Source organism: Podarcis bocagei, assembly GCF_964188305.1.
Source record: "Podarcis bocagei genome assembly, chromosome: 4".
In the NCBI taxonomy this organism is placed as follows: Eukaryota; Metazoa; Chordata; class Lepidosauria; order Squamata; family Lacertidae; genus Podarcis; species Podarcis bocagei.
Genome location: NC_138128.1, coordinates 47312412 through 47339026, shown reverse-complemented (window position 1 = coordinate 47339026; position 26615 = coordinate 47312412). Strand labels below are relative to the sequence as shown.

Sequence of the window (26615 nt, the reverse complement as noted above, 5' to 3'; positions counted from 1 at the left end):
ACAACCTGATCAAAATGGCTTGATAGACCAGGCATAGGCAAACTCAGCCCTCCAGATGTTTTGGGACTACAATTCCCATCATCACTGACCACTGGTCCTGTTAGCTAGTCCCAAAACATCTGGAGGGCCGAGTTTGCCTATGCCTGTGATAGACAATGCTTTAATGTCAGAGCAACCATTCATGGCTACCTCCCACTGAGCTACAGTCATTATCCAAGGGTCTAGAACAGGCCTGAAATTTCACTGAGCCCTTGTAGGCACCCAAGCTCAACATGTCTGACAGCACTCCACAGAAATGGGTCACTTCAAACAGATTTTAAAAATCTGTTTTAGAGGCCACACACATGGGACAGTATCCTAGCAACCCTCGCTAAGATGCTAGCGCACACCTTATCATAAGTAATTCAGTAGGGAGCAGTGTTTTTGCCTACCGATTTTCACAGCAAAGGCCATCAAATACGCAGTGCAGCCCCATTATGGCTCCACACTGCAAAAGATCCCCACTTTTCAAGTCTGGTGGCCCTCCAGTACAGTGTTGTTGTTTTAACCAGGCTCTTCAGTGCACTGAAGGTTTTGCCATGTGCACGAGAGGCCCATCAATGCAGTACTTTCTTGAAGGTGCCTAGAGCAAAATGTGGAAGCCACTCTGACTACCACAATTCATAATGCGTCGGGTGGGGAGGTACAACACAGGAGGCCACGGGCCCATGTGGTTCAGCATTGTTGACACTGAGTGGCAGCAGTTCTCCAGGGGCTCAGACAAAGATATTTTCCAGAGCTACCTACAGATGCCAGGGATTGAACCAGAGACTTCTTGCATGAAAAGTAGGTGCCCTACTATGAAAACAATGGGACAGTATGGTCAGCTCAGGGCCATCTGTGGTGCTGCAGTTCCTTCTTTTCTCTGTGCATCCCGCTTACTGCTTCCAAGAAACTTGAGGTTTCTTAGATGTTTTAGAGTTTCTTCTCAACCACCACTATTATCAGTGTCATGGGATGGTCTGCTGCAGCCCTGTGCATAACCCTGTGTAAACAGGCCTGTTTGCACCAGTGACTGCTATCTGAATGTTCCTGGAGGCAGCCCACCCCACACCCATTCCTCCAATCTGTTCAAATGAAGGGAATTGTATTGTATATTGTAAACACCCTAGCAAGAGAACAGATCTCATATACACACAACAAAGAGAGAGACATTAAACAGCAGCCAAGAAGTATACAAAACAAAAGGCTTCCTCTCATATTTTTGACCTAAATGAGGCTCCATACGCAAGGAGCAGCATGGGTTATATGTCTGTGCATCAGAGAAATACCAATTTGTCTATCTTGCGGCGACGGCAGAAGCAGGAATGCTGGGCAGCTTCACACAGTGGAATCAAGGAGACTCCAATTCAATTCCCCATAATGTTCCCAATGTACTGTAGCTTCATGGCATTCTGGGAAATTAAAATGGCAGCCCATTTCCCCTAAAAAGGGGGAAATTCTAGCAAATGAACATGGTGATTCCCAGATCCAGGACGGGCCTCAGTGGTGGGTTTTGTCAGGTTGCTAGGGCAAACCACGCCCACATTTCCCAAAGGAAACTGCTGATTCTGCCCCCACACCCATACCAGAAAGGGACTCTAGCATGGAGGGTAGCAGGGCTTTAATCTTTTGCCTCTCATTATGGTCCTGATCTAGCATTCATGAAAAAATGGCATTCAGTGGCAGCTGTGATTGCCACTGCTGCCAGGAACATACTTCCTAGACTGCTGAGATTCAGTTAGAGATGTACAGTGGTGCCCCGCAAGACGAACGCCTCGCAAGACGGAAAACCCGCTAGACGAAAGGGTTTTCCGTTTTGGAGGCGCTTCGCAAAATGAATTTCCCTATGGGCTTCCTTCGCAAGACGAAAGCCCATAGGGAAATCTCTGGGACAGCGGGGAAGCGCAGCGCTTCTTCCCCACTGTCCTCGGACCTCCTCCGAAGGCTGGCGGTGGGGCGGAAAGCCCTTCTCCCTGCGCCAGCCTTCGGATGGCTGTCCTGAAGACTTGCGGTGGGAGGAGGGTTTTCCTTCCCACCGCCAACATTCAGAATGCTGTTCTGAATGTTGGCGATGGGGAGGAAAAACCCTCCTCCCACCGCAAGCCCCGGGAACAGAGGAGAAGCGCTGCGCCCCTTCCCCTCTGTTCCCGTACCTGTCCTGAAGGCTTGCGGTGGGGAGAAAAGCCCTTCTCCGCACCGCCAGCCTGGCAAGCGGTTTCCATAGGAACGCATTAATTGATTTTCAATGCATTCCTATGGGAAACCGTGCTTCGCAAGACGAAAAACTCGCAAGAACAAAAAACCTGCGGAACGAATTAATTTCGTCTTGCGAGGCACCACTGTACTGCACTCATTCATACACATGGAGTCAAAGTGCTTGTTCATATTTTCAAATATTTTATATACACAAAGAGCTGGAACCCATGCTCCAGGCTGATTGCTCAGAGAGATGTTAAGCTGCCAAGATGGCAGAACTTATGATGGCCAAGAAGGTGCAAGTAATATTTTTAGAGCACCAAGGCCTCTGTGCTCTCAGTCCAAATAGTTATGTTTCTTCTCCAGGGTAGAACTCTGGGAGGAAACATGGAAAACACACACACACACACACACACACACCAGGTCTGCAAGCTTGAATAAGAACTTGGCTATGCACAGTACAAGTCCACTCTCACAAAAAATCTCCACGCAGCCCTCCATCCTTGGATTAGCTTTGCGCTTTGAGAAAGTTAATAAGGGATGAATTAATGGCTAAAAGCATGAAGTTTGGACAATTATTTTTTCAATGCAAAAGGTGTAAACCTGCTGACAGCACAAGGAAGGGGCTAGATTGGTTGCTGAGACAGCATTCAGTCCACTGGTACAGTGGCAAGACCAGGTTCACTGGGATGCACTGTGTGAGATATCTTTATCTGATTATGGTTAGTATTAATGTATGAATAACCTTTCACATAAGTCTCAAAAGTGGGGATAAAACATTGCCCTGCAGAATCCCATAGCATAACTGTCAGGGGGCTAACAAGCACTTTCCCACGCTCAGCCCATAGGTAAAATCAGAACACAACCTGTTCTTAATATATTCCCTCTTCTCTTGTATCCTTTGGGGCAATACTGCCTCCAGTACGCATGCTTACTTACCGTATTTTTCGCCCTATAGGACGCACTTTTCCCCCTCCAAAAATGAAGGGGAAATATGTGTGTGTCCTATGGGGCGAATGCAGGCTTTCGCTGAAGCCTGGAGAGCGAGAGAGGTCAGTGCGCACCGACCCCTCTCGCTCTCCAGGCTTCGTGCAGCTCTCCGCAAGCCACGGGAGCCCGGCGCCTGGCTCCCGCGGCTTGCGGAGAGTTGCCTGCATGCTGAAGCCTGGGCGCACTGAGCTCAGTGCATCCAGGCTTCGCGCAGCTCTCAGCAAGCAGTGGGAGCCGGCGCTGGGCTCCCACGGCTTGCAGAGAGCTGCCTGTTCTGGGGGCTGGGGTTGGGGGAAGCTCGGGCTTCCCCTGCCCCAGCCCCGCACCTGGGGAAAAATAATTCCCCCCCTTTATTCCCCCCCAAAAAAAAAACTAGGTGCACCTTATGGGACGGTGCATCCTATAGGGCAAAAAATACGGTATGTGCTTGTCAACAGGGCCGGCCTGCCCATGAGGTATGCTGAGGCAGCTGCTTCAGGTGGCCAAAGTTCATGAATAAACGTAGTTAAATGGCCATTCTCCTGCATTGCTGTTGTGGCAACAGCCTCTAATGTCTAGGCATCAACACTTGCAGCAAACATCAGCTCATACTCATTTCGTTTTCTTGGCTTTATGGGTTGCAGACAGATATGTACAAATGTCTGCCTGAATAGCATTTCCTTCCAGACTCACTCAACTTGGACATTTTTGCCTACAGACAATATTCAACTAAATCAAAGTGCTAGTGCACGGATTAGCTCAAGCACAATGGGACTTTCCCCTCGTCTCACCCCACATGCACACTATGCTATCCATGAATCTCCTCTTGAGGTTAAGGGAGCCCCCAGAACAGATAAAGGGGGGCATGGGAGGAGGAGAGGGGGGGTGACATTCTGTTGTGCAAGGAGAAATCCTTGCACTAATAGAACATCCACCTTAGGTCAAAACAAACCCAAGGAGGTTGAGACAGCCAGCAGATCAGGATGGACTAGCACTTTGCTCAGAGTTATTTTACTCCCACTAATTCACTAAAAGCACACCACAAAGTTTGATGCTTTAAAATTTACTGCAGATTTTGCTGGAAGCATCAACCTGCTTGTTACCAGGAAATTTAGTCCATTTTGTCACTTACACATATGCAGAAAAATCTAACCCATTCCAGCATTTGTACAAGAAATAGGGAAGCTTTAGCTGCCATGAACAGGCACATCAAAATTCAGAGAGGATGATAAACTATCTTGTTTCCAATTTATTCAATATACCCAGGCAAAGGCATAAGGGAGCTAATATATAATTATTACTAACATCCCATTTCATCCAGAGCTGTTTTATTATTCTGATGGAGAAGACAATTAATTTGCAGTCTCACAGAAGGAGAGAAGATAAAGTTTATGCCTGGTGTGTAAGTCCCTTGACTATAACTTCATATCATTTTTGTTTGTCAAACTCAATCTGTTAATTTTTGCTTTCTCTTCATTTCTAATTTTTTCAACCTTAAGTTCAGTTCTTTACATTACCACATAAGTGGAATATACACTTTTTAAATATTGCCTACTGTATACATTTTTTGCAAGCAATTTCCCCTAATATTATCTAGTGGAAAAGAACAACACAATCAGGATCAGAAGGGAGAGAGTGGCAAAGAAAAATGACACCTCTGGAACAGATAAGGTATAAAGATGTTGCAGGGATTGAGTCCTAATACGATTTCTCTGCCATCTGGGGATTAGCAATCTGTGGCCCACCACATGTTGCTGGACTCGAGCTCCCAGCACCCTCAGCCAGAATGGCCAATTGTCAGGGATGGTGACCACATCTGGAGGACCACAGGTCCTCACTTTAGTTATTTCAATGCCACTGACTACGAACGTTTCCACGGGTGATGCCTAAACTCATTTCTGAATAGAAAAAGCATAGTTCTCCAATCAATTTAGAAGCAGCAACTCTTTTACATTCTATCCTTTACTAGCAATATTCACAAGTGACATTCCAGATGAAAAGGCATTCTTAGCATAATTTAAGAAAACACATTGAGAAGGAAATGGAAAGCCAGCCCTAAGCCTCTTCACACTGCATGTTTCTCCTCAAGGAAGGCTCCCCATCTCCACAGAAATTGTAAAGGGGCAGATTCCAGTTTGCACTAATTTCACTTTTAAATGATGCTAAAAATGAAGATTTGCTCAGGATACTATGTAATGTCAGTGCACAGCCCTTTAGCACGTGATGATTAAACCCCCTCGAGAAATGCTTGCTAATCATTTACATTACTAATGTATACTTAGCTTACAAGAGAAGAAAAATAAAAATAAAATTGAGCCTGATGGAATGGCTCACACAGCATTTAACACAGCTAATGCCTTTCTAAGATGCACTTAAGGCATTTTTTTTAAATAAAAAAAATGTTTTTAGACATATACCAGAAACCCCAAAGCTGCTGCTTCCAAACATATTTCTATTAAAACACTAAAGTGCTGTCTGCCCTGCAGTTTTCTGAATACTTTAGGCAGTGATGTGCCTCAGATGATCTGCCTGCTACATTTCTGCCTATTTAATGAGTCCATTTCCCTAAACACAAAATTAAATACATGGCTCACAAAACTTGGGGGCACCCCAGAACAAATGCTACATAAAGGAAGAGACCCATTAGGCACATTTATGTGCATTCATTGTCTGCATTTGCCAAACTTCTCTTGTGGTGTATTCATTTTAAGTTGCTGGTTAATAGCATTTTTCCAAGATAACACAATTGTTGCAAGTCTTAAGAAGGGTGGTTTTTCTGGTGTGTTTTTTAAGGAATGAGGCTGCTTCTGTGATGAACACAACTACACAGGTGTCACCTTCTCATAATTGATCTGTGGCATAAAAACTCACTATTGATGAGGTATCTCAGTTGTATCAAAATTAATGCATTCATTCATGTAGACCCCGGAATCTGGTGAAGCTCCTCAAAATCCCAGAACTACTTTAGGAAAAGGGTTATGACACTACCAAGGATACTCCCTCCTTTTGCAGAAAAATGGCCCACCATTTAACTAACACTTTTCCTTTCCTTATTAACTCATTTTTTAAAAGGCTCTTTAAAAGCTATGTGCTCTACTTCTACAGTGCTGAGGAGCACATTTCCCTTGGTGACTTAATGATATTTTTTCTAAGTAGTATATACACTGTCTAAATCATTTAACATCATCACAACATGCCAGTCACAGTTCCCAAAATGCAAGTTTGCTTGTTAGCTCTGTTCTTTTTTGGCATAAAATTATTGTTTGGGAGAAGCTATAAAGCAGTAAGGACTAGATTTCTCAGAGCAAATAACTACTTTCAGGAATTCAAGTCATATTAGACAAACATTGGTAACAAGCCATAAGAATGAACACTCATAATAGTATGCCTATGTAATATATTAAACTGCGTGGCTGGATTCTTAACTTCACATTTTATAGCAACATAAGCAAATGTTAGGCTGTTTACTTCAAATGCTATCACCCTTACAAGCCTTGCTCGTGTACTATAGCACGGTGTACCTCAATGATAAATGTGTGAGATTTTAATGTTATAAAGCCATTTGCTTATTTTCTTTTTTTGCTGAAATGCTGGCTGCACATGCTGTTTAAATGAACCCAGTGGTCAGCTATATTATTTTCTTTCAGTCTGTTCAATTTTGTGGATAATAGGGAAAAAAGAGAAGGCGAGTGTCTCCATAACCCCCAATAAATAAAAATTACTTACCCTTTTTGCCATTGGAAAGGCACCACTGGCAGTCTTGATGGGATGCCCTAGCTGGAACTGCAGGTATTGAGAAGCAACCCTGCTTTCTCCATTCTCTCACCTCCAACATCCAGTGCAAACAAGACAGGACTTGCCACAGAACCTACTTTGCCTTTTCTTTGCTCACCCCAGTGCTATATTCTAGTGCTACCACTAGCCCACTCAGCCCAATCCACCCATTTACATAACACTGCATGTGGAAAGAGGCGCACATACCCAGGACACGGATTTGCATGACTGCTCCATGTAAACCAAAGAACATCCACAGTGGCTGGGAACAGTCCACGCACACCTGCATGCCGGCGTTTGCTCCATTGTGGCTCAAGTGCAGTTCGCCTTCTGAATTCACCATGAATCCCAAAATGTCTCCACTCTGGAGAGGCACCAGCACCCTACAAACTGCCCAGAACTCTTTCCGGTCAACCAAAGACTCTGGATTATAAGGAAGGTCGCTGGGCCTCAGGGTGCTAGGATCGCAAGTGGTCACCCCGTAAGAGAGTGTCCCAGTACGTGAAGTGTTGGATTTATTAATCTTGACAAATATGGTCTCATTGATTCTAAGGGGCCTGCTGGTGAAAACCAAAGTTCTCTCTTCTCGAGCATGCTCCAGGCGAGCCACTGTCTGGTCATCCAGGATTTTAATATGGGCTCCCCTGAGCTGATGGAAACGGAGGTCACTTTCAAGCTGGGATGGGAGGAGGTGGGAATGTTGAGAGTTGAGGGAATTCTGTGGAATGGGACACATGGCAGCCATGACATGGAAGTTCTCCTCCTGGAGGTTGAGGTCGCAAAGGCTCACAGACAGACGGGTGTCCTCAGTCTCCCTGCGTAGTGAAGGCCGCCGGATAGCCGTGAAGGATCTTGGACGGAGACAATCTGGAGCAATAATTTCACTCTCTGAAAATCAGAACAAGAGAGGGAAGAGATCACCTGAGGGTAATGTGAACGTCTAGTTTACATTATCAGTTCCTCTATGAGCAATGCAAGCTTTTGCTGTTACCCATGTGTTTCCCCTTCTACATGATAAAACAGTCAGATCAGTCCATTTTCCAGTGAAATCATCTCTGTAAATATTTCAAGTACCATTTCAGGCAGACTCTCTCTGAGTCAGTATCAGATATTGAGGGTGGGGGGGCAACACTTGGAAAAGTGAATCAGATGGTAAATAAGCAGGAGCCATCAAGAAAACACTGGCAGATTGCTGGAGAGCCCTGAAAAGTTATGCTCTGTCGACATCTAGAATACGTTTCATGGTAAAAATGAAAAGGACAGCTGAGCAGGTATTTGTCTTTAATGTTTTAGAAAGAGGAGGGTGAATCCACAGCTATGCTTGTCCAAACACATTCCCTTTCTTTCCAGCTGAGTGGGGAAAGTGGAGTTATGCCATATAAAAGGATAACTGATTCACACAAAGTGGTCTTGCAAATGCATATCCAAGATGAGAATAATGGCTCTAACTCCACTCAGAAGTTGTGATAAATGCCTAGTGACTGTTTACAGTGTTGATGTACTCTTCAATTTACTGCTGTCCTTAGGCTGAAATCCTATACTACCTGGGAGTAAAGTCCATGGCACTCAATGCAACTTCTGGGGACATAGGGGTGGATCTAGACTTGATCTCACTTAAGAGTAGATCTACTGAAATCAATGAGGGAATTTAGTCATGACTTACTTAATTCCAACTGATTTTAATGGGTCTACTCTAAGCAGGACTAAGTTGCAGTCCAACACAGTTTTTTAAATAGTATTTTACTGTATTTTTATTATAGTTTTATGTTTTTGTTATCAGTTCCATTTAGGTGCCACTGTGGCAGAGAACACAACTCATTAATTTATAAAAGAAATGAATAAACATTTCAAATTCATTCATTCAGCAAAACTGAGTTAAGATTAGTACAACTGAGAGTAATGGAGTGGGACTCAGTTGTGGCTAATATAAATCTCACTGACTCCAATAAGACAGTCATGATGAACGTCGCATGTTATGTGCTCTGTGTTTCCCCCCTCAATATACTTTAGACTGTATTTGTTCTACAGTTTAGTACAGAGGATAGTGAGGTTGGATCAGTATTTTATCTGGGTTTCAGGTAAAGTTTCTCATGCATTTTATCTACTTTTTATTTTTATTTTATCTTGTCATATTTTCAAAAGTAATAGAAAGCAGACAGCAAATCAGGAAAAACTAAATCATCACCATCACCCCATATTAGCACAGTAAAAACAACAAAAAGCACTACACACAGAATGCAATGAAGAACCTTAAAAACTTTTATTAAAAAAAGAAAATCATGGAAATATTTTTTGAACAGACCTTTTAAAATAACTCAGTTTTTTACTACCTTCCTAAAACAATCAAAAGATAGAGCCTGGCAAATATTATATAGCCAATGTGATGCTCTCCTGAAGTTGTTGGATACCTTCCACCAGCCAATGGCCAGGGATGATGGAAAGTGCTGTCCAATAACATACAGAGGGACCATTTCAGCCACAAGCAGAATTGCAATTGACATTCCACACCTTCAGGAGTACCAATCTGCTAGGTTCCATGTACATTGGTGGGTGTGGCAGTTACTGTGGGCGGGGCCATTTGAAGCTTTACCACAACCTTTACAATGGCCAACTCTACAATTCTATGATTCTGTGACATCATTTATGACCCCTGCTTATTTGTGCAAGTAATATTTTCATTAGCGAAACCTCTTTTCTAGCTGTATGTTTTAATGAAGGGCAGGCCTGACACTATTAACACCATCGTGCTATGATGTCAGTTGATTTGTGGGCTGCTCACTGATAGCGCTTCCAGTCAGCAAGACACCTCACCAGGGTTGTTGTCTTGCCAGCTTTTTCAGTGAAGTACTTCCCTTAGGACCACAAAAGTATGTCTCAAGTGAGTGCTGACAGGCAAGCCATCTGTCTTTGATTTGGTTTATAAAAAACATTTCAGCTACAGGGCTTGTTCATGCTTATGGTTTACTCCTAAGGCTAAGTAATTAGTCCGTTGCTCACTATAAGCAGAAGTATGAATGCAGCCATTCAAGGACAGCTGTCACAATCCCTTAGCAATTCCCCACCACTGCCACCCCAGTATAAAGTTTGGATTAACCTGCCTTATCCAACTCACTGAAGTTGTCTGAAGCCTAAATTAGACATCATTCTAATTGAACAGTTAGCAATCACATTCGGGTGTTGTTGTTGTTTTAAAAAACCCCAATACCAAGTCCATTTTCATCCATAATGGCAGTGCCCAGTGAGGGTCAATTTAACCCCTTCCTCCTCATCAGCCAAACTACACACACTTATACTCTGCAATGAGCCTTAGGAGAAAGAAAAACCTGCACTGGGCCTAATCACTCAGAGACCTGGTTTCCACATGTAGCAGCATGGAGTATTGTTTTACTTCAAGTGGTGTGTGTGTGTGTGTGTGTGTGTGTACGCGCGCGCACTACTTTTGAAAGATACTTTTCAAAACTCTCTTTATAAAGAAAATGGTAAATTATCAGGAACTGGGCTAGGTTGGGCTGATTTTTATCCTCATTTCACTAGCTGTATAACGGCAGGGATTTTAAACACGGGGAAACATTTAAAAGTTGTAGCCCTCACCTGTAACCTGAAGTTTAGAAACTTGGGTAAAGACTCGGTAAGTAAAAGTTTAGAAATGCAATAAATTAAAACAGCCCATTCTGTCAGCTCAGTATTCTACAATCTCATTCCCATTTTATGAGGTAAGAAAGAGGTGATAGAAATCTTAAGAGAGTAGGATACTTTCTCCCACTTAATATTGCGATCACCTAGAAAAAGCATACTGTTGTCTACCCCACATCACATTCAGACAGTATTTGAGTTCTGAAGCACCATGCATACAGGTTGCTAGAAGAAAGGACACCACTTCTCTGGTGCAAAATCCAATGCTAATGTAAAAATCACTGGAGCCACTGGACAGCGCAAGGGAGAGTTAAATCTCCCTTCTCCATGCACTGCAATCCCCATGAAAATTACAACTTCCCCCCAACACACTTTTCTTAACAACAACAACAACACATGGGGTTGCTAACCATGCAATTATTCTAACACCCTGCACGACCCTCTGACTGTGCTTGCAGTGCTCTGTATGCAAGGTGAGAATGGCAGGGCTACTGAGACAGTGGGACCTTTGCAGAAATGGAGCCATGACTGTGCCACTCTCTAAAACATTGTCCCTGTCTGGAACTAGTCCAGTTAACAAGAATGTATGGAGGAGCAAAGCAATCTTCTGCACTGAGATTATTAAAACAATGCCTCGGTAATGTAGATAAGACATTACAGCAGAACAAGAAAAAGCAGATGATGCAGGCAAATGTAACACCATAATGTAGAAAGCCATGATTACTAGAAAGAAGCAAGGCAGAACTAACAGATTCAACAGCATTATTGGCACTGTGTCAGATCTGGTATAATGAGAACTACGTATACAATTATTATAAAATAACCAGATTGACTGCGTAAAGGGCAACTGCAAATATATTGATACTCAAGCATGGAGGCATCTAAAGTACAGAACCTATCAGCTGATTGGGTGACTGTACTTTCTATAATAAATAACTGTAGAATACTTTCCATTTCATAACAGATACACCAGTTGCCAAAATGTTTGTGAGCACTTCTGATTATTTTTAATGGCACCAGGAAGGATTCAAACTGCTACTTCAAAGACGCAAGTTTTCCATGCCAATGTTCTAACTCAGGAGTCTTATTCTGCATCCAATGTCAACCCAAAGGGCATGTTCAGAATTTTCATGCTTCCTTCATGCCATTTGGCCAATTTGGCTGCATTTCAGGAACAAATAAATGAGTTTGCACATGTGCTTAAATGCTTTTCTGCAGATACCATCTGAGACTCTCAAAAGCATTCACTAGGAAGCACAAGAGAGATGGTCGGATGATTAACATTCATGGACATGAGCCAAGTGGCCCAGAATGTCTTCCTTGCAACAGGAGCAATTTAAGTGATACCAGTTTTTGCCCGAATAAGTGCTCATTTCCCAGGCAAACCTACTGCAAACGCACAAGTCAAAATTTGGAAACTATATTAAGATATGCACTTTTTGCATATGTGTACAAATTATATTACAGGAAAGTAAAAAAGAAAATGCTGAAGACCTAAGATGAATCATTTGCTAGTCTTATCTATTAATGTCAATTTAAATGTTCTTTGTATCAGAAACAGCTGCAAAGCAAATAGCTGAAACAGCAGCTCTAATCTGTAACTCTAGCTCCAAGGGCTGGTTGAAAGAAGAAGGGAACCATTGAAGGGCATCTATAGCTATCCATGCCAAAGGATGCGTCTGAAAAGCTCAACTATTTGGTGAATTTGCATTGTATGTTGGGCTGATGAGTGCTTGAGAGAGAATCTTGGCAGGACCAGCTGGTAACTTTTGTTCATCAGCGATACACATAAAATTATGTATGTATGTATGTATGTATGTATGTATGTATGTATACTTTTAATACAGGAACTGCACTTGAAGCATGCTCATGTTGTTACAGATTGATTGTACACTCAGAAGCCTCTGCATGAATGCTTGCTGGACAAGTTCACTTAAGTTTGCAAATTTCTTGCCCCCTAAACAGCCTATTTAGTCATCTTTCCTTCATGTTCATATTGAATAACCTCACAGAAGTATTAAGAGGAAGGATGAAAATATGAGTTAGATTCATATTAAATTCAACTTAATATAGGTGATATCTTATGTTTGCCTTTTCTACCTTGTTCTCAGCCAAATGTTTCCACTTAGCTGTGTTTTCTAATCAGTATTTGCCAACATAGTTAGTTATTTGTTCATCTGTATTTTACCTGATTGATTCCTGAAAAAAATTGCAAAAGGGAAGGAAACTGGGTTAAGCTTGTATTTTTAATATTTCTTGCTAATATGAACATGTAGTGAAAATATTTTGATTAGTGTTTGATTCCTATTTAATATTCATATTTAATGTCCACATGATGCCTGCCAGGGCTGTCACAAGTTCTCATTCTTTGTGGATAATCTCACACATTTTGGTTAACACAGACTGGGGTGTGAGAACATACAGTGGTACCTCGGGTTACATACGCTTCAGGTTACACACTCCACTAACATAGAAATAGTGCTTCAAGTTAAGAATTTTGCTTCAGGCTGAGAACAGAAATCGTACAGCGGCAGCGCAGCAGCAGCAGCAGCAGGAGGCCCCATTAGCTAAAGTGGTGCTTCAGGTTAAGAACAGTTTCAGGTTAAATACGGACCTCCAGAACGAATTAAGTACTTAACCCGAGGTACCACTGCATCTATAAAAAGCAACCTGTAACATTATAAAGCTGCTTTCACCATGGTAATAATAATAATAATAATAATAATAATAATAATAATAATAATAATAGTAATAATAATAAAAATTTTTATATCCCGCCCTCCCCAGCCGAAGCCGGGCTCAGGGCGGCTAACAACAATAAAACAGTACAAAAGTACAGCACAAACAACACTCTAAAATCATTCATTATGAAATTAATTCAAATCAAGCCATTAGCAACCATTGGGCCAGAGCTCCGCGAAGATTGCCGAGGGAGGGAGTCAGGCTGTGCCCTGGCCAAAGGCCCGGTGGAACAGCTCTGTCTTGCAGGCCCTGCGGAAAGATGTACAGTAAATATGGGCATGCAGCTGCAGTTCAGGTAGCCAGTGGATCTAAATGATTAAGTTCCTGCCCACTTGTCAAATAAAATAGTGTACTACTAAAACAAAACAAAACAAAACAAAAAACAAATCAAAACACAGAAATATGCATTTATTTATTGGAATCTTTTGGGGTTGAGTAGATCACTCTTTAGGGTCTTTAGGGTCTATGCCTACTTCCTTGCTACTCCCAGTGCCAAATATAATCTTTGTGTAGCTAGCTAAAAGGCACCTGGCCATTTCAAACCTCTAGCATAAATATACAAAGGCTGAAGAAGTGCAGAAGTGCAGGAAACCAAGAGGCAAATTGCTGTGATTATGTATTTTCTTATGTTTGTAACCTTTCAAGATGGGACTTGAGTAGAAGAAATGTGGATTTCATCTACATCCATCCAGGCACTAACCAGACCCAGATCAGCTTAGCTTCAGCAAAATGGTGGCCTGCTGTGCCATGAGACCATATCCGAGGTGACATATAGTTGAAGAAACTGTACTTCCAACCCCCATGCTCAAGATGAAAACATTTTGAAGCACTTTTCCAGTTTTTATCTTAAAAATGATGGAATGTATTCAAAACAGATGAAGATGCTTGATCTCATGTGTAGATCTAGTGATTAGAAAGAGCCACATGTGATCCAGGGATCTTGCTTCTCACCTGCTTGTAAATCCTATGCCCCATCTTCTTATTCTCTTAACAAATATCAAATTCCACCTCAGGAGCTATGACTGATATAACTGGATGGACCACTCTTGCCTAATTGCTCATTTTGTGATATTTGTATTTCATTAAAAAAAAGACAATGAACAGATATTTAAGTTTGTAAAAGTTTCTGCAAAGTTAGTTATATCAACATCTAGCATTATGCCTCCACCTTGTCACATGTAGAAAGGACATAAGCAAACTTGAACTCCACTCAACTTAATCTACATTCCTTTATTAGATTTAATTTTTTCCAGATCAGTGAGCTTATTCCATAAGCAATACCGCATAGCCACTACCAGGTAAAAAAGCAAGAATTAAAAGCACGTCACGTATTCACCGAACAACAGTACTTTGGAGGTGGGAATTTTTTGGGACTGCCACCCCACTGCAATGCCTTTCTGGCAATCAAACCATGGGAAATCTCCAAAGTTGTAAAGCACAAATGAAATCAAGTGTGCACACTCTCAACTTTTGAATTGTTCAAAAGGAAGTGATCCATGTAGGAACCAGCCTTTTGATTGTCTTGTTTTTCAACTGAAGAACGTTTTAAATCTCGTTCGTAGCAGTTTTACATGAGCGTCAGGTTTCCTGGGCACCAGCAGAGTAAGCATCTACGCTAATAGCTATTTGGATAGATGGATAGTTTAATGCCGAAAGCAGGTTGCTATGGAGAGTGTGACACAGGAATCTGAGATGACTCAAGTGCACTGGTGCACAAATTGACACAGCCTATAGCTTCTGTTGATATTTGCTGTTTGCTTCCCTCATCCCAGTACGATGGAAACAGATCAAAGGCCAGAGTATTTGAAGTATGCTATTCATCCTCCCCCACTCCCCATTTTCCTCCAGAGGCTCCAACACTATGTACAAAATTATATTAAACATCATGCACGTAGAAATCCTTTAAGTGGTGTCAATTATTCTGTGCTGATTTCCATGTGCTCCAGCAACCCAAATGTGATCCCAAATCTTTCTTCAGCAGCCAATCCTTACTTTTTATTAAGTACTGTTGGTATCTGCTTTTGATGTGAAATAGAATGCTGATTCCCACTCCCATGTTAATTGTCAGCATGAAGAATATGACCCGATACATAACCACTGAACACCATACAAAAGTAACTAAAGCATTACTGCTAGCTATCTACCCATTCACCCATGTAGAAGGGCATTTGCCTCTCAACAAGGAGGAGACCAGAGCAGTATTAGGTGTGACAAATAGGAAACAGAAAAGTCAAAAGCCCAGGATAGAAACAGCACGGTAGTTCTACTACACTTGGACATACTGCTCTCTCAAGTGCCAAATAAGAGCAGAATCAGTGGTCTAGTGGTAAATTCTGGAGCACAGGAGTTCATCATACCTCCAAGACAGTCCATAAAATGAAGTGGGTTATGTTGATCCACTATTACACACTACTCAAAGAGCAGTGGTACAATGCATAAAATCCACTTTATGATTATCAGTATGACTGCAATCCCATGGACAGTTTCCTAGGAGTAAGCTGATACAAGTTCCCTCAGGAAACATTTTTCATTAAGCCAATAAAATGGCTGAAATACCATTTGTTTTCTTTCTCATGTTCTAGAAGAATCATGTTCTTAAGAATAGCATAAACATTATGCCATCATTCCTTGATTTCTAAAAATGTCATATTTATATTATGCAAAGAAATTATTTACAGAATTCATAAGCATCCTCCGTGTGAAGTCCATCTGGCAGCCAGGAGAGGGTCTTGGAACTTGTTAATTTGTTTACACTGTAAACCACTTCATAATAAGTAAGAACGTTCTTAATGTTCATGTGCAAGAATAAGGTATGTGAGCATTGCACTATAGTTAGGGCTAACCCTTCAAATCCAGTTTCTAAAAATGTAAAAGGAAAGGGGATCATTTCATTCTTTCCTTTCTTGATACCAAACTGGTGTCTTTATGAAAAATTATTAACATGCACTCAATTTAAATTATTACTTTTTGAGTGCCATCTGTCAGAAAAGGTTAATGACATAAGAAGGACATAAAATGATCATGATTTCAATACTTCAGTCTACTGTCAGTCCTATCTACTATTAAGGAGCTCATTCTCTGAATACCAATGTAGACACAATAACACCACCCACACACATGAGGTGCCAGCAAGCTTGGGAGAATATGCAAAATATGGGGTGGGAGGTAATGAAGAGTTATTTTTTTAAGCACAATGATAACTTAGTGGCCACAGAATGCTGAGAACTATTGGTTGAGAAACAGAAAATGGGATTGGGGGAAGGGAAGGGAGTTTCCTGGCTGATTGGTTGGCTGTAACCCTGAACATGAGCATGCCACATGGTACCATTTTGTTGTGGGTCCTACTTGTGTTTCACTAGTCTCCTGAAAGCTCTTGGGGGGGGGGAGGGAGACAGACAGGCATAATGAAACTGAATCTGCACATTCCTCTCCATCACTGTAACAGGACATGAGGCCAGTACCAACCAAAAGGTGAAGTTTTTCCCCCTCCTCCATGCAGTTGTGAACTCAAGCTGATGACGTATATCTGCAGAATAAAACCATAGGCTACCCAGTCCAGCACTCTGTTTCAAACAGTGGGCGATCAGAAACAACCACCTTCTCCATAGCATATTGGACATTTGAGAACCACCTCTTCACCTGGGAACACCCACAACCGTTTTCATGACTGTTAATACTTTTTAAAAGTTGGTTTCCCCCCCACCCCCAATCCTTACACTATTCTGACACAAAAACACATTTGAGTGAATTTTGGAAACCTTGTGGCTGCAATGGATTTTGTAACTATGTGTCCAGAAGGGGTTAAAATTTACCAGGTAAAAGTTCTGAGCCAGCCAACTGGAACCACCACGATATTCCACTGGCATGTCCCCTTAGGAACAATGTTTAAGAGTCACTGACTTGTGACATCTTTGCCTTCTTAAAACAGAAGCTGTTGCTGCATAAGTCAGAAGCAGTTAGCGGTGACAATCACCACAGACATATTGGATCTCTTTCTCTTTAAATGCTCCCTCCCCCCACCCCAGAACTGAGTCCCATTACAACCACTTTATTTTTTGGGGGGGGGGAGGGACGGTGCAATATGCAAAGTGCTCCAGATACAAAGAGTATGAAATCTACACCCTCTCTCACAGTGAAAATAAAACTACGTATATTAGGCACCACTTTAGAATATTACTATTCCTCCCATATTAGTAGCAGTGTGCAATAATAACTACCTTGCCAAGTAATTCAATAGTCTTCCCCACCCCCCACAGGCTGTGGATTCAGGGCATCTTATGAGCTCTTGCACTGTTATACTCATAGTGTTGTTACTAGATTACCCATTATATAATTCACCAACAACATCCAGTAATAGGTTTAAAGCCTTTTGGAGAATTTGCAAATAACTTATAGCTGCTGTTATTTAGTATACCAAGGGTATGAGCATCAAAAGCTGAAGACAGTCTTTGACAGCCTCATCAACAGACATTGATATTACAAATTCTGCACAGCAGAAACCTTAACCCTCAAAGTCATTTTGAGCAGCTTTTGAAAAATCTCATCCCTTCAAGGACTCTAGGAAGAATACTTATCCCAGCTGCAGGATTAATGAGTCTCCATGTTGGGTAAAAGTAACATATGAAACAAGTACAATTTAAAAATCAGGAAGCTAAAATGTAACACTTATATCAGTGCCATCTGCACCCATGTAACTGAGCTCTTGTAGGTCAGGAGTCTACAGCAAGGAACCCATGATGCTGCTTGACTACTTTGTAGTTGCACACATTGGTAGGATTCTGGACTATTTTCAGACAAGAACAGCAATGGGGTAAGAACATGCTACTGTCTTGAGTAATCGTGATAACGTGCTTTTTCTACCACTAGGAACAATAAGCATGTATACCTGGGTATTAGGTAGTCAGGATTTCTGAGGACAATCTATGCTCTTTTGACTTTTTAGATGGTAGGAAGTAAGAATGTCATCACTTCTGAGTTAACGCCAGGAAATTATGTGCTGCAGCAAAATCCTCAGGCCTCTGTCATGGCTTCTTGAGCCATATCTACTCATTCTGTCAAGAAACTGCACTGAGCAAGACAATGCACTGTTTGGCTGTAATGATGCTTTAATGTTGGGAAGTGAAGATATAGCTGCCAGGCCTGAAAGGGGGAAATGATAATTCTATGGTTGCATATGCCAACCTAGTAAGTCCAGAAGGAGAAACCAGCTGAAGTTACAAAACCCATTGAGATAGTGACAGACTAGCACAACTGCTGTGTGTCCTGCAATCTGGAAGTACATCAAAATAGATGATCAAATGGAAATCTGAGGATATGAAGAATTCATGAAAGGTAAAAATAAAACCTTGGCATATCAATGCCAAAGAGCAAAATGCAAAGGTTGCTATCTTCCATCTACACAATATTATGCATTCCTGAATACTGGAACTAAGCAGAAGATGAACAAAATACCCCTCACCTCTATGGTTGTGACTCTGCCAGTTTAAGAATCCATCATGTTAGACACCTAAGCATGAGAATACTTCATGTCAGCTCTAATGATTATCGTTATGTCATGCCACATGCAGTTTGTTGAATATGCACACCCATCAGCATGTCAGCTGCATTCTAGTTTTCTGTATATGGCAGGAAAACATTCACACATTCACACAGATTTCCAGGTCTGCTCTGCTTTACAGAGCAAAGTCCAATTCATATATCCAGTCACCTGTAAGGAAGACAGGTGCTTGAAGCACATTAATTATTATTATTATTAAAATTTCTATACAGCCCTATACCCGCAGGTCTAAGGGCAATTGTCAGATGCTGGTGATGGTTGCTCGTGAGTAACCAGGCAGGACTCTGACCTGGCTTTTACAGGTTTTATTGTGCAAACTATTTACAGTGCAGATCCACAAAGTTCATGTCCGTCTCAGTCACTTGCAGAATCCGGGAATGGCCCCTTCCGGTTTCTCCCCCAACATAAGAACTTCAGCACCCTGAGCCTCCTCCTCCCCTCCTTGTATTTCACCCCTCTACACAAGCAGGGCGATGGAAGGGGCGTGCGTCCCTCCTGGCTAACCTGGCTAGGTGAGGTGCTGGGGCTCTCAGCAGCATCCTCGAGCCCTTTCCTTGCTTGGCTGGCCCCTTCCCTCTCTTCTCCACTGCAGGTGTGGCTTTTCCCACTGCTGGAAGAGGAACTGCTCCTCAGGAGTTTTGGATGCTCTCTGTATCCCAACGGCCCCCCTGCCTCCCTCCCCTGTTCCGATGGCAGTCCCCTGACAGCAATTTTATATTATATTATTATTATTATTATTATTATTGAAGAAATTCCCTGTGCAGTTATGACAATGTTCACCATAGCATCACAGCTCCCTCCACCACACCATCACCACCTATAAAAGGTGTTCTATGAAGGTATGATGACAACTGCAGAAATTGTATGGGCAGTTGCTTTAAATTTACATAAACACATCACTGCTTCCTATGAACAGCCTCCACACTGCAGCATTTCAAAAAGCCACTCATGAAAAGGACTGCATGTGCAACTTTAGCTCTTCACTAACTAGAAGGAAAGTAGATGAGTCTATAGGATGGGTTGTTCAACTTATTTCTGTCTTTTTTAAAGCTAACTGTGCATTTCACCCTATCAGTTTGGCTGGGTACCATTTTGTCAACTAGTATTCCTCATTCCCTGCCTTTGTGCCATGATAACTTGCTCTCTTATCAACAAACTGGATTTTCCTTAGGACAGAGACGTGGATAACATCACACTGATAGTATTTCCAAAAGTTGTGGGGATGAGCCTTTCAGTACATACCAAATAGCCCTTGGAGACAGATGATTTTAGTAAACAATGTAAAACCTGTTTTAGAATCATTTTGATTAAAAAAAAAAAAGATGCTATAGATTAGGGGTGCATATTCCAGACATATGAAAGTCATTATTCTGGTTAGTTTCTAAACAGAGTGAATTGCTCTTCTGTAGTTCCTTGACTGAGAAGAGGATAATGATTTAATGTTTTACATAAGCCTCGCTTTAAGTGACTATAATTCAGCACTCATAATGGACAAGAAAATGCATCAGGGACAGCTAAACACACAAGTCTGCACAAGCCACAGCCATTAAGATGTTTTATCATTTCAATGGGATGAAGATTTTTGCCACAGTCCAATTAACTTTCTGAGATATCACTGTTGAAGATCTGACAGCTTGTGAATCTGTTTATTCATTTTTTGCCAATGTCAGATAGAATCTTCCATTATTCATAATATATTATTTTTAAAATATCAGACCTGGTTACTCCAGGGTCTTGACGTACCCTGTCAAGTTCAAATCATGTTAATGAATGAGCTTTGCAATAAACAAAGTATTTTACCATTATCATGTACCCAGACACAGTTTTAGGAGTGTAGATGAGTCAATTTGTAGTAGGCAGCAGCACAGAATACATGAGGCTTTTCCTACAATCCCTATGCAAGTATTGATTGGAGAGCCAAAGGAGGAGGAGGGTCACTCTCCGATACTATATAATACACTCTTGCCCTATATTTCTCACTCCCCTCTGCCTAAAGGAACAATACCATCCAATATGTTCTTGGCTCCCATAGATGAGGACTGCAGAATTCTTGTGCTATTTCCTGTGTTATGGAGAGAATATTGGAATGTTTCACTAGACCCAATTCAAACATTCAGCCCATGTTAATATCCTTTTTACTAGAGAGCATGTGCCCAACACCTTGTGAACAACATTGTGGCCACTGCCAGACGACCCATTTATTGAGCATTTATCCTGCTTTCTTTGCAGGGAGTTTAGACAATGTTGCATCAAAACAAGTGCTGTCCCACAATTTCCAACACATTTCTCTGTCCCTTTCTTTACCGTCAGGTTTGTTGCACAAGACCTCCTAATCAACTATAATAGTGCAATCTACATTTGTCTGTATGTGATTGAATACCACCCAAAAAATAGCAGCAGTGAAAGTGCCCTGTATGGGAGCTAAGCTATCAGGAGCATACAGCTAGATTTGCATGTTCCTCTCCCCCTTCCAACAGGTGTAGGAGGAAGACATACATTGGGTGAATTGCACATATACTTGTCAACCTTGCACAGAGTGTCATTTGTGAGATGGCAGCAACATGTGCCCTTGCTGCCAAAGCCAGTTCCCAACAAGTGAAGGACACTATTATGGGCTCAAATGCCTGAACCAGACCTGAGAGAAAGGAGATTTATTCATCTGCAAGATGAGATTGCTTAGTTATCTGCATGTTCAATTCCTGAACACTAAGACTTTAAGGATAATCTTAGTACATTGCTGAGTATTCAGCAGCAGGTCTTTTGAGAAATGCAACAATGAGGCTGGATTATTATAAAATGGTCTCGCATACAGCTCTCTCCTCAGCCAGACCACCCACAAGCGAAAGAGCAGAGATATTGTGCACAAAGGCCGATCATAGATACACAGAAAGGATATTAAATCTGCAGGCTATATAGCGATCCCCCTTCCTGAGAAAATAACATCCAGTAAATTTCTGACTCATGCTCATTTTGTTTCAAGGACTCCAACGGAGGTATCAATACATATCCTTTAAAAGTACGCAGAAAGGAAAGAAATCCAATTTTCATGGCTGCACCAAGATGAATTGATTCTGAGCATAAAACTGGAAAGGCTCTGAAACTACGGACAGTAATGTTCTCCACGCAACGAATTTTCATTCCAAGATGTAGAATGAGAGCATTCTTCACCACTGGGATGCCCTTCCATCAAAAACACAAGACTGTCAAATTAGAAGTTACTTCCTGAAGAGTGGGGGGCAAAAGAGGATGTTCTCTCCTTGGATCTCTCTATGATTTTACTAAATAAAAGTGTTACACAAGGAAACAAAATCCACTATTAACAGAGTAACTGAAAGAGGCGTGCGCGCACACACACACACACACACACACACAGAGAGAGAGAGAGAGAGAGAGAGAGAGAGAGAGAGAGAGAAGTCATTCCCAGCTCTCAAACTGACTGAAATGCAGATGACAGTAAGAAAGAAGAGCAAGGACAGGAATAGTGTCTTCCCCATACAACAACCTGAAATGAACATTAAAAATAAAGAAAATGTTAGTCTCCCATGAGATGACAGGACATTCTCCAACAATTGCATTTCAAGAGCAGTTACTCCACCCCACCCCAGCCAAGCTGGATGCGGTACTCCTGGCCTACTTATGCTGCAGCATTTCATTTAGGATCCTCCACCAAGGCAAAGAAGGCAACTTAACAGGATTTGGAGGGTGCGTGCACAAAGGTGTAGGTGGCCACTCTGCTTGTCTCCCTCACTAGTGCTATTTACCAAAAGGAATGACCACCACTCCAAAAAGGATGGACGTGCTCTGTCTAATAAGCTTCTATATAACTTGCAAAGTCACATTGTAATAATGGCCTTGGAAACTTTCTGCCCCACAGAACCCATTCTGATTAAAAGAAAAGTGTTCTGTATGCACTGGTAGCCTCCACAATTCTTGTGATGGCATAGTATCTATTTTGGATGAATATGGGTCAGTCCTACATCTTCATCTATGTTTTGGCAGTCAAGATAGTCAGCCGTGGTATTTTCTACTTTAGTCATATGTTGTACTCTTAGATACTAGGTGTCATTCTGCCTGGAATCTACTTCATGATGCTTATCATTTCCTTGTGAGCAGCTTACAACACTACCACTCCTCATCAATAGATGAAAACCTTTACTTTGGCGTTACTTGTGAACACCCTAACATACTTTTGTAGAAGTCTGTTTTTCAAATGCAGGAATGCCAGCTGATAATTCTGCTTTGCTTCAATGAGGACCACTAATTCTAAGCTGTTAGGCTCTAGGTTGTGGGCTTCCTAGCTAGGTAAGAACTTGGAAGCTCTAGCAGTGGAATGCCCAACTGAAACCAGTCCTCTTCATTCCACTACTAAATGGAGTCTATAAATTTGTGGCTCATTTGCCCAGAACTTAACTGAGCTTTGCCTTAGTTTGGAGCAACAACCAAAACCTTTGATGTGGAAGGGACTCAGCTGCTACCTAGTTTACTGTCAAGCAGGAATACATCTTTTCTAGGACCCATCCCACACTTATAGCTGTTCTAGGAACCCTAGGGCTACAGATCTGATCCACACTCATCATGCCCCTGACACAACAATCTAGTTCCTGGTGTCCATGAATCTGCACAAATTTCTGTCATAATGCCTAGGTTCCTTTTCTCAAGACCCTTCAGACTTCGGGCCAATTCTTTGTTTACACACTTATGGTCAGGCTGAGAAGTGAGTTAACCTAGGATACAAACAGGATTCAAATTTTCATAGTCTATGGACTATGAAAGGTGAAATGGGCTCTTGCCCTTTGTTGAGTAGCCTGTGAAGGCAGTTCAGAGATTTTTGGAATTGTGGAACAAACAGGGAGAGACTTTTTGCTAGGGCTGTAATGAAGGACTGGGCCCACTATGAAATTAGAAGCCTAGGCACATCCTGCCAAGGCCAGGATCACTCTGTAAGTTGGAAGCCCCTCCTTCCCAGGAAGTGACTTATAAGTTGTCTCTGCATCCTGTTAACAAGGAAGAAGCATCCCAGTAGTGAAAAATGCCTCCCAACTACCTCCTTCACACCCACTCACACCCACAGATATATAGATACAGATATATAGGCCAATTGGAGAGAGTGTTTTCAGGAAAGCTGCAACTGTGACAGAGAAGATTTTAAAAGATTAAAATATTATTTTCAAAAGAACTAAATGTATGTTTTGGTCCAAAGGCATTTAATGGAATGTAGAGGTACAGGAACTGTTTGGACTATAGCCTGCCAGTTGTTTATAGTAGAGTGATTAAGAACACCATTGCTACTGAAGCTGCCATGATCATCCTATGCTTAGAGCCCCTGGAGATAAACATGGCAAGTTACGCCTCTCACTGCACTTTTAAACATATCGCTGCAACAATACCCAGATGGGAAAAGCTGCACCAAATTCCTAGGCAGGCAAAGCTGGGTCAAATCCACTCCAGCCAGCTTGCCCACCAGATATGGTCTTATTGCATACAGACTTCATGTTAAATAACAGTGCCGCCAGACTGGGAAACATTCCAATGGAGCTACCAAATATCAGATAGATGGAGAGAGAGAAGGGGGTACAGCATGCATGCAGTGTCCCTACTCCATCGATGTCTCATCCGCCTCCAATGCTATAATTCCTCCTGCCTGTTACCACTGATATTGAGGCACATCTAGTGATCTCTCCTCTGCTGTAATCACCCAGGCAAACACTGGACCGATATTCCACTCACCCAGGCACTCTCAGCACCACTATGCACCCATCATTCATACATACATCCACTATCATATATATTATGCATCCACTTTAACCAATTACCAGTTTACATTCATCTGACAGATACAGTGGTACCTCAGGTTACAGACGCTTTGGATTACAGACTCCGCTAACCCAGAAATATTACCTCGGGTTAAGAACTTTGCTTCAGGATGAGAACAGAAATTGTGCGGCAGCGGAAGGCCCCATTAGCTAAAGTGGTACCTCAGGTCAAGAACAGTTTCAGGTTAAGAACGGACCTCCAGAACGAATTAACCACTGTACCTATATATTGTGAGTGATGCGACTGTGGAGTTGTGTCATTGATATTGGGTGGGTGCTGAGGGTTATCATTTAGATTAGATTGGTGCCGGAAGTTGTTAGATGGCAGCAATGGTCTAGTCCCATCACTCACAAAATTCTATTACACCCCTAGTACCCTAGCTCTCAGTAAAGCCCCAGTATCAACCACTGGGTACCCAGCAGCACCCCTGAAACACACCATCCTCATTCTCAAACACTCAATACTGGGTATGCAGTCACTAGTTGGCCTCTTATCTCATCTTGTGCACCCTGGTATCCTAGCTCTTACTTAGGGCACCAGTGCAGCCCAGCAAGAGTGCTCCCTGCTTTCACCCAGAAGCACCCATCAAACATGCCACCCTCAGTTCCAAACACCCTCACACATTCAAACACAGACTGAAAAGGCAATGACAACTCTTGCCCTCATGGTGAGCCAAAGGGCAGTTCCCTCTGGTGACAGCCCACCACAGGGCAGGACCACCTATCTCTCTGGTGTGCAAGTGCCTCACAATGTCCAGAGTCTGTCACCACCTTCCTCTTAGACGATCATCAGTAATACTTTGAGGGTTGTTGTGGTTTACTAGGAGTTGAGGGTGGGTAAGTGATAAACATTCCATCCGTTCCCATTCTTCTCACTGCCAAAAAGTTGCAGAGTCCAACAACACACAGCATCTAGTTCAAGACACTGCACATGCAATACTCCTAAAGATATTTTCTCAGGCTCTCTTCATTTTCAAGAAGACCATGCCACATCTGTTCACACTGAAGGCTTATTTACATAGACTTATAGAACTAGTGTGAAGGGAATCATTCCAGTCAGTTGTGTTTGCTTGCTGGTGTAAACATTCTTAGTGTTGTTAATTTCTTCATCCACTAACACAAATTAAAATATCTGGAGTTAATTAGCATCCATGTTCGAATCTGACCTGTCTAAATGTACTGTCCCACCAACTGAAAAGCTGAAAGCAATAATAAAAAGTGGGTTCTATGAAGATAAACGGGGGGTGGCTGGCTGGCTTATTTTTGTCTAAACAATGCATAGGGCTACTGAAAGAGTGGTAGAAGACCCTATGAGCCATCCCCATCACTGGGAAGTAAGAGAAGACCCTAAGCACATTATAAGGCTGATGTTGATGCAGTTACAAATGCCTTGGTGCCTTCTATAATTCATTCTGCCTAGAGCTACCCTTAAAAAATTTTTGGAAACCACCACTAGCACAAAATGTGTCAACTGACAGGAGCCACGTCACCTTATATTAGTATTATATCAAGATCCCAAAATGTTTCCTGACCCAATTCAAGCTTTGGATCTTGCATTTTAAGCCCTCTGTGGTTTGGTACCTGGATATCTGAAATAACATCACTCCCTGCATGAATCTACATGGACACTGCAGCCAATGGAAAGGCTCTATTACATATCCTTCCACTTAGTAAGATGCAGAAAGAAGGGAACTGTGCCTAGTTCTTCTTAATAGAACTACACAAATTTATTGTCAAGGGAGATCCAGGCAGTCACTTCCCTGAGCTGTACCATCCTAACACAAGAGAGATGTAGACTCCAAGATTTGGATGTTGTTGACTTCAAGATTTGCAGAAGTGCAAAAAACAACAACAAATCTTTAGGAGGGAAGAGGGTGGGTCTGAGGAAGACTGGGCATGCTCAGTAATAG

The 26615-nt window shown here is 42.1% G+C and overlaps 1 protein-coding gene across 2 annotated transcripts in view; it reads right to left on the bottom strand.

Annotated features, from left to right (window-relative positions):
- The window catches only part of NEURL1 (neuralized E3 ubiquitin protein ligase 1), a 126146-nt gene that overhangs the window by 7279 nt on the left and 92252 nt on the right, over nt 1–26615 (bottom strand). For both annotated transcript variants that reach the window (XM_081192097.1, XM_081192098.1), the window contains exon 4: nt 7168–7848. In XM_081192097.1, the coding sequence (XP_081048223.1) occupies nt 7168–7848 (681 nt within the window). The remainder of the gene's footprint in view (nt 1–7167; nt 7849–26615) is intronic.